General features: G+C 51.5%; 1 protein-coding gene across 1 annotated transcript in view; it reads right to left on the reverse strand.

Annotated features, from left to right (window-relative positions):
- The window catches only part of oxnad1 (oxidoreductase NAD-binding domain containing 1), a 72,719-nt gene extending 64,732 nt beyond the window's left edge, over positions 1-7,987 (reverse strand). Inside the window, exons 1-2 of the mRNA XM_072508758.1 lie at positions 7,747-7,987; positions 243-306 (exon numbers count right to left, since the gene is read on the reverse strand). Of these exons, the coding sequence (XP_072364859.1) occupies positions 243-306; positions 7,747-7,877 (195 nt within the window). The 5' untranslated portion in view covers positions 7,878-7,987. The remainder of the gene's footprint in view (positions 1-242; positions 307-7,746) is intronic.
- Positions 7,988-8,738: the final 751 nt, after the last annotated feature.

Raw genomic sequence — 8,738 nt, forward strand, 5'->3', positions numbered from 1 at the left:
GACAAACGGTAACAGGCAGTAATGAAATGGCAGAGAGGTGAAAAACTGATGGCGGCTGTGTACTTTGACATGATGTCAGGTGCTTGCATTTGTTCAATGCTTTGCTGAAAATACTTGTAAAACACAATACCAATCAATAGCAACAACTTCCATACTAGAAACATCCACTGTCACAGGACACTCAACATGCCCTGTGACAAGCAAAATCTTCCCCTTCCCTCCATTAAGCAACTTATACTGACCTCTTGGCGGAAATTATTGACTGTCCTCTCCAGGTGGTTTGTTTTCCTTCTCGATGACATAAGCCTGGTAAAAGTAAACACAATGCGCCAATTTACAAAGAATACATCGTATTTCTGTTCATCTTTATCCTATTACCAAACCGTTGCAATGAAGTCACAGATATACCTGGCCACACAACATTGGCTGACACTTGTGTGCAATATGGAGGAAGTGCTACATTGTCAGAGATCTAGGGTGCGATTTAACAGGCGAAAAACAGAGTCCCGTTTTGGGCATGTTTAGCAGGTGTTTTTCGGCACCTGCAGTGCCAAGAAAAATCCCACTATCAAATAGGACTTTTTTTTTTTTTTTTTTTAAATGGCCTCGACGAGGACGCCCCGCCAAGGCTGCACTTACCTTCATTTCCGGAGCTTCGGCTGCCATTTTAAATGCCGTTCCAATCTCTGGGCATCGCTACCATGGCCTCTGGACCCCCCCCAACACCCCAACCTTTTACTAAGGGGTCCTCGAGACCACCCCTCACTCCACCTCATAAGGGCAGGGCACTCCCAGGCTCAATCCCTGACAGTGCCAACCTGGCACCTGGGCACCATTGCACTGCCAGACTGGTAGTGCCCTTGGCAGCCTGGCAATGCCACCAAGGCACCCTGGTAGTGCAAGGTGGCAGTGCCAAGGAGCCACCCTACCAAGAGCCCGACCACCCAGAGGCCTTTGAAGGCCTGGGAGACCCCACTGGTGCCATAGCAAGGTCTCCCAGATGCAGGCATTTGATGCCAGGCCTTGGGGGACTTTGGCGTAGACATATTCAAGTGAGACGAACTGCTCACTTAAATATGCAAATCTGGGTCCCGTCCAGTCCAGTGCGAGGCCTCTCACGAGAGTTAACTGTTGTGTCACATCCCAAGTTCGGCACGACGAGGCCATTCGATCGGGCACCGTCTTTTGAATAAGATATCGAACCAAGGCCTCTTCTGGTTCTCAGGAGGAAAAAAAACTGTGGTACTATTTAAAGAACGGTAAAACAATTTCAACCAGCTTCACCAAAAGCACACAATCTTGTAATTTACTTATTTTGCATGAGAGAATTAATCATTAATCTGTCTAACTCATTGATTGCAAATCACGGAGTTGTTTAAAAGAAACCTACAATATGTTACAAAACTCATTTGCCCATTTTCGTCATTGTATGGTATCCAGAATCGGTAACACATAGGGGTACCTGACATCCCAATCGATAGGGCTGAGACCACTGGACATCGAAAATCTATTGCAAAATTAGGGACTGTTTTTAAGGCAATTCAGTTATTTTACATTAAAATGTTTCACCACAGGGCAGCACGGTGGTTCGAATCGGGTCCGATTCCGACCCCGGTCACTGTCCGTTTGGAATTCATACATTCTCCCCATGTCCGCGTGGGCCTGACCCCCACAACCCAAAAGATGTGCAGGATATCATAGAATCATACAATTTACACTGCAGAAGGTCATTCAGCCCATCTAGTCTGCACCAGCCCTTGTAAAGAGAACCCTACTTTAGCCCACTCCTCCACCCTATCGCCATAACCCCACCTACCTATTTTGGACACTAAAGGCAATTTAGCATAGCCAATCCACCGAACCTGCACATCTTTGGACTGTGGGAGGAAACTGGAGAACCCGGAGGAAACCCCTTCAGACGCGGGGAGGATGTGCAGACTCCTCACAGACAGTGACACAAGTCGGGAATCGAACCTGGGACCCTGGAGCTGTGAAGCAACAGTAGTAACCACTGTGCTACCGTGCCGTCCCATGGATTGCCCCATAGATTGGCCACGCTAAATTGCCCCTTAAAATTGCGCCTTATTTGGAAAAAAAAAAGAATTGGGTACTCTAAATCTATTTTTTAAAGATTTACACCAGTGTCCAGAAAGTGAATTAACACGGTTGGACATGTGCAATCAGGTGCATTTAAAAGAGAATACTGCCAACATACAATGATGCAAAGACGGTAGCACAGTGGGTAGCAATGGTGCTTCACAGCTCCAGGGTCCCAGGTTCAATTCCCGGCTTGGGTCACTGCATGTTCTCCCTGTGTCTGCGTGGGTTTCCTCTGGATGCTCCAGTTTCCTCCCACAAGTCCCGAAAGACGTGCTGTTAGGCAATTTGGACATTCTGAATTCTCCCTGTGTACCCGAACAGAGGCCGGAATGTGACGACTAGGGGCTTTTCACAGTAACTTCATTGCAGTGTTAATGTAAGCCTACTTGCGACAATAAAGAATTATATTCAGAAGGGTGTCACGCAGGACCACTTTAGCTCAACTGGCTGGACAATCGTGATGCTGAGCAAGGCCAAGTGTGGGTTCAATTCCCTTACCACCTGGGGTTATTCACTGGGCTCCTGCAGACTAGATGGGCTGAATGACCTCCTTCTGCAGTGCCTCTCGCAAACTTGCCCCTTGCCCGAGGTGTGGTGATCCTCAGGTTAAATCACCAATCAGCTCTCCCCCTCAAATGGGAAAGTGGCCTATGGCAACTTTGCTTTTGCTTACTTACCCTCAACATGAATCAATTGAAGAATTTAGAATGCATTTACTGATTAAACTGCGCTTTCATCAATAATGCTAGTGAGATTAGTCTCAAGAATAATCAGTCATTGGACTGGATTGTATGCAGCTCTGAACTGGAGATGAAAGTACATTGGTCAAGATCAGAAAGCTGATAATATTTTCTGCTTTATTGGATCCGCGATAATCAGAACACATATACCATGGTAGAAATTAAAGAACAAGGTGATGCGACCATCAATTCAAACGAGACGGAGAGTTGAAGTGAACAGTGGTTTTAATCAGCTAGAACTGTGCCTGCCTACGACTGTTCTGCACTGAGAGCCGCCTGCAGGGCAGCAGATCTATATACCTCCCCGAGGGGGTGGAGCCAGGGGCGGATCCTACAAGGGCACCAACATGATACAATGCAATGTAATACAATGGTCCATAGGTGGAGTCAACAAGGGCGTCAACATAGTACAATGTAATGTAATACAGTGGGCCAGCAGGACGGCCTTCCATACCGTCGCGTTCTCCCTCGCCACCCGTCCGTTTCCCCGGGGGTTGTAACTGGTAGTCCTGCTCGAGGCGGTGCCCTTACCGAGCAGGTACTGACGCAGTTTGTCGTTCATAAACGAGGAGCCCCTGTCACTGTGGATGTAAGTGGGGAAACCGAACAAGGTGAAGATACTATGCAGGGCCTTAATGACAGTGGCCGCGGTCATGTCGGGGCAAGGGATTGCAAAGAGGAAGCGGGAGTACTCGTCAACGACACTGAGAAAATACGCGTTGTGGTTGGTAGAGGAGGGGCCCTTTGAAGTTGATGCTGAGGCGCTCGAAGAGCCGGGATGCCTTCACCAGGTGGGCATTATCTGGCCGATAGAAGTGCGGTTTACACTCCGTGCAGATTTGGCAGTCCCTGGTCATGGCCCGGACCTCCTCGGTGGAGTAGGGCAGATTGCGGGCCTTGCTGTAGTGGAGAAGCCGGGTGACAAGAGGTAGTTGTGGATGGCCTGGAGTTGGTCATCTTGCGCGCTGGCGCATGTGCCGCGCGACAGGGCATCTGGGGGCTCATTGAGCTTTCCAGGACGATACACGATATTGTAATTATAGATGGAGAGTTCGATCCTCGACCTCAAGATTTTATCATTCTTGATCTTGCCCCGCTGTGTATTGTCGAACATGAAGGCTACCAACCGTTGGTCGGTGACGAGGGTGAACCTCCTACCAGCGAGGTAGTGCCTCCAATGCCGCACAGCTTCCACAATGGCTTGAGCTTCTTTTTCGACTGAGGAGTGTCAAATCTCGGAGGCGTTGAGGGTACGGGAGAAAAAGGCTACGGGCCTGTCTGCCCGTTTAAAAGGTAGCGGCGAGGGCGACCCTCTGACGCGTCGCTCTCCACCTGGAAGGGGATGGACTCGTCCACCGCGCGCATCGCGGCTTTGGCAATATCTGCCTTGATGCGGCTGAAGGCCTGGCGGGCCTCAGCCATCAGTGGGAAGATGGTGGCTTTGATCAGTGGGCGGGCTTTGTCCGCATAGTTGGGGACCCACTGGGCGTAATAGGAAAAGAACCCGAGGCATCTTTTCAGGGCCTTGGGGTAGTGGGGAAGGGGGAGTTGCAGGAGGGGGCTCATGCGGTCGGGGTCAGGCCCTAGGACGCTGTTTTCCACGACATAGCCGAGGATGGCTAGTTGGGTGGTGGGGGAAACGCATTTCTCCTTGTTATAAGTGAGGTTGAGGGCTTAGGCGGTGGAGAAATTTCTGAAGGTTGGCATCGTGGTCCTGCTGATCGTGGCCGCAGATGGTGACGTTGGCCAAGTACAGAAGTGTGGCCCACTGCCCGTACTGGCCCACCATTCGGTCCATCGTTCTTTGGAAGACCGAAGGGTGGCGACGCCGAAGGGTACCCGGAGGAAGTGGAAGAGACGGCTGCCTGCCTCAAAGGCTGAGTAGTGGCGATCTTCCGGGTGGATTGGGAGCTGGTGGTATTCGGACTTCAGATCTACGGTGGAGAACACCCGGTAGTATGCAATCTGATTCAGCATGTCCGCTATCTGGAGAAGGGGGTACACATCGATATGCATGTACCAGTTTATGGTTTAGCTGTAGTCTACAACCATCCGGTTCTTCTCCGCAGTCCGGACAACCACCACCTGGGCTCTCCATTGGCTATTACTGGCCTCGATGATCCCTTCCCTCAAGAGCCGCTGGACCTCGGACTTGATAAAAGTCCTGTCCTGGATACTGTACCGCCTGCTCCTGATGACGGGTTTACAGTCGGCGGTGAGGTTCGCGAAGAGCGGGGGAGGGTCGACCTTTAGGGTCACGAGGCTACAGACGGTGCGAGGGAGTACGGGTCCGCCGAACTTCAGGGTCAGGCTCCTGAGGTTGCACTGGGAGTCCAGTCCCAACAGGAGAGGAGCGCAGAGATCGGGGAGGACATATAGTTTAAAACTGGCGTACTCGGCGCCCTGAATCGCGAGGTTCGTGACACAGTACCCCCGGATCTGAACTGAATGCGATCCGGAAGCGAAGGAGATTGTTTGGAAGCCGGGGAAAAAATGGAGAGAACAGCGCCTTACCGTGTCTGGATGTACGAAGCTCTCCGTGCTCCCGGAGTCAAACAGGCAGGACGTTTCGTGCCCATTGACCCGGACGGGCATCATAGAGTTCCTGAGGTGCTTGGGGCGTGACTGGTCGAGGGTGTCCGCGCCGAGTAGCAGGTAGCTGGCGTGGTCAGAGGTGGTGGGGTGGTCCCAAGGTGGCTGCCCCCATCGGTCACACGTGTCGGGCGGCGATGAAGATGGCGGCCCCCGTCGGTCGCACGTGTCAGGCGGCGATGAACATGGCGGGCTGTGTGGGAGATGGCAGCCCCCGTGAGTCGCACGTGTTGGGTAGAGTCAAAGATGGCTGCCCCCACGGCCAGCACGAGGCAGATGACACGACCAGAGGGGGCGGTGCCGGCAGGCACGCAGCGGGGTCTGCAGGCCTGCGAGTCTGAAAATCGGCCGTGTGATTTAGAGGTTTTGGATCTGGCCAGGCAAACTTTGGCAAAGTGTCCTTTCTTGCTGCAGTCGCCACAGGTCGCATTCAGAGCCGGACAACGCTGCCTGGGATGCTGGTGCTGGCCGCAGAAATAGCAGGGCAGCCCCCCGGGTTGGGCTGGCAGTCACGCAGCACAGGTCTGGGGCACCCTCTGGTCGGATGTCCACTAGGGGGTCGCGTGGTCGGAGGGGAAAGCGTTGAGGCTCTGAAAAGTTACTAATAGGGAGGTGGATAGTTTTTTTTTTTAAAAAGAATATTTTTATTAAGGTTTTTTAACAACACAATTTTTTCCCCCTTACAAATAATAACCACCCCCCCGTAACAAAATAACGCAAATTCTCCCTGAGCAAGATATATACATGGCAAGATGGTATATTTACATAGCTTTCCCCCACCCTCCATGTTATCCCCCGCTCATCCGCCCCCTCCAGCAATCTCTCGTTCCCTCCCCTCCACCCCCCCCAGGGTTGCTGCTGCTGACCGACCTTCCTGTAACGCTCCGCGAGGTATTCTAGGAATGGTTGCCATGAGGTGGATAGTTTTACTGTCTCTTCTTGGTCAAGGGCGCCCTTTTCGAGCAGGCGCTGTCTGACGTAGTTGGACCGGACGCCAGCCACATAGGCGTCCTGGATGGTGAGTTCCATGTGTTGTGAGGCCGTGACAGCCTTGTAGTTGCAGCTTCGCGCGAGTACTTTCAGGTCGCATAGGTATTCCTCCAGCTATTCCCTGGGGCGTCGGCGGTGAGGTGATGCCGTGTGAATACTTCATTCACCGGCTTCACTTATTGCCTTTTCAGGATCGCAACCGCATCTGCAAGGAGATTCTGTGGCTCACCCGGGCATGAAGGAGGCTCAGTTCCTGTTCATCGGTGATGGAGGGAGAGGAGGAGGCAGCGATGTAGGCCTCAAAACAGCAGAGCGGAGCCAGTGCGAAAAAATCCCTTTGGCTTCAGCAGCCTGTGGGGCAAGTTCCAGTCGATCAGGTTTGAGGGCTGCTTCCATCACGATGTTGAAGCTGATTTTGATGCGACGATCAATTCACACGAGACGGAGTTGAAGTGAACAGTGGTTTTAATCAGCTAGAACTGAGCCTGCCTGCGACTGCTCTGCACGGAGAGCCGCCTGCAGGGCAGATCTATATACCTCTCCCAAGGGGGTGGAGCCAGGGGCAGAGCCCACAAGGGCACCAACATGATACATTGCAATGTAATGTAATACAATGGTCCATAGGTGGAGCCCACAAGGGCATCAACATGGTACAATGTAACGTAATGTAATACAGTGGTGAATGGTTGCCGTAATACATTCACCACACAAGATTTATGCCAATAGTTACAACACTCCTCCACTCCTCTGAGGTTCTCCTTCCCCCGACTTACGGCTAGGCCGGGGTTTTTATACAGCTGGGGCTCTCCTTGTAAAGGTGAGTAACCCATTGGGGTTATAACATGCTTTAAGTTTAGATTTCCAACACTGGCACTGTTTCTTTTTTACTTAAAGAATTAGACTGATCACAAACCCACATAAGATTACAAGTTTAAAGTTGGTTCAAAGCAACTTGCACTTATACAGTGTAAATCCAAAGTGAAGGCTGAATCTGACTGAAGAAAGAAGTGATTTGGCACTCCCACTCCCTGCACCCCCAATCGTGGTGTAACTGCCCCTCCAGCCACATGGAGCCAGTCAGGCTGATGGGCCACAAGCTCAACATATATTGATGATGTGGAGATGCCGGCGTTGGACTGGGGTGAGCACAGTACCCTGTCCATACCCTGTCTTACACCAGGTTAAAGTCCAACATGTTTGTTTCAAACACTAGCTTTAGGAGCGCTGCTCCTTCCTCAGGTGAAACAAACCTGTTGGACTTTAACCTGGTGTTCTAAGACTTCTTACCAACATATATTGAAGCACAGCAGAGAAGCCGGCTCACCTTGTGGACCTGGAATGAGAGTAAATCCTGGGCCAGAACAACAACGGTGAAGGTGAGGTAGAGAAACAGGCAACGGGGCCCATAACAGCTCCTCGGAACATCGGCCAAAGAGCAGCTCCGGCCAGGGTCATAGCCGCTGACCTCCGAGTCGCAGATAGTCGTTCCCAGAGCAGCTCGCGCTGCAGCTCCCGCGGCCGTTTGAAATGGCAGAGAATTCCCAGGCAGGCCGGACGGCCGCAGCCGGAAATGCGTCATAATGAAGTCGGCCAATCCGCCTGCCTCCCTCATCATGTGACAGGGGAGCGAGGGCGGTGGGCGGGGTCTCATGTGGGTCCTCCCACCCGCCGCGCTCTCTGAAGATGCTGGCAAAGTGGGAAGAGAGACTATGTGATTATGTCTGAGGTGGAATGCACTAATTGTAATCTTCTAGTGGTCACCCTGACATCAGGCAGTGCATTCCAGATCCTAACCTCGCTATTTACCCTGTCCATATACCCCTCAGGATTTTGAATCATTCTATCAAGTCTCCTCGAACCAGGGTCCTGGGCGCTGTGAGGCAGCAGTGCTAACCATTGCACCACCCTGCCGCCCATTCATAGCTACAGTTGTTTATCCCTGGACTCATTCTTGTGAATCTCCACTATATTCTCTCCAATGTCTTCATATCCTTCCTCAAGTATGGCACCCAGAACTAAACGCAGTACTCCAGATGAGGTCTAACTAGTGTCCTATACAAGTTCAACATGATCTTCTTACTCTCGTACTCACTGCCTCTATTAATAAAACCGAGGAAACCATATGCTTTATTAACTGTTCTCAACATGCCTGTCACCTTTAATGACATGAACATCCACATCGAGGTCCCTTTGTTCCAGCATCTCCTTCACAGGTCTGCCTCTATTTTATGCTGCCTGTCCACATTCTTCCTGGCAAAAGTATCACCTCACACTTCTTTGCATTGAACCTCATCTGCTATTTGTTTCCCCAATCCA

Source organism: Scyliorhinus torazame, chromosome 6 (genome assembly GCF_047496885.1).
Source record: "Scyliorhinus torazame isolate Kashiwa2021f chromosome 6, sScyTor2.1, whole genome shotgun sequence".
Classification (NCBI taxonomy): Eukaryota; Metazoa; Chordata; class Chondrichthyes; order Carcharhiniformes; family Scyliorhinidae; genus Scyliorhinus; species Scyliorhinus torazame.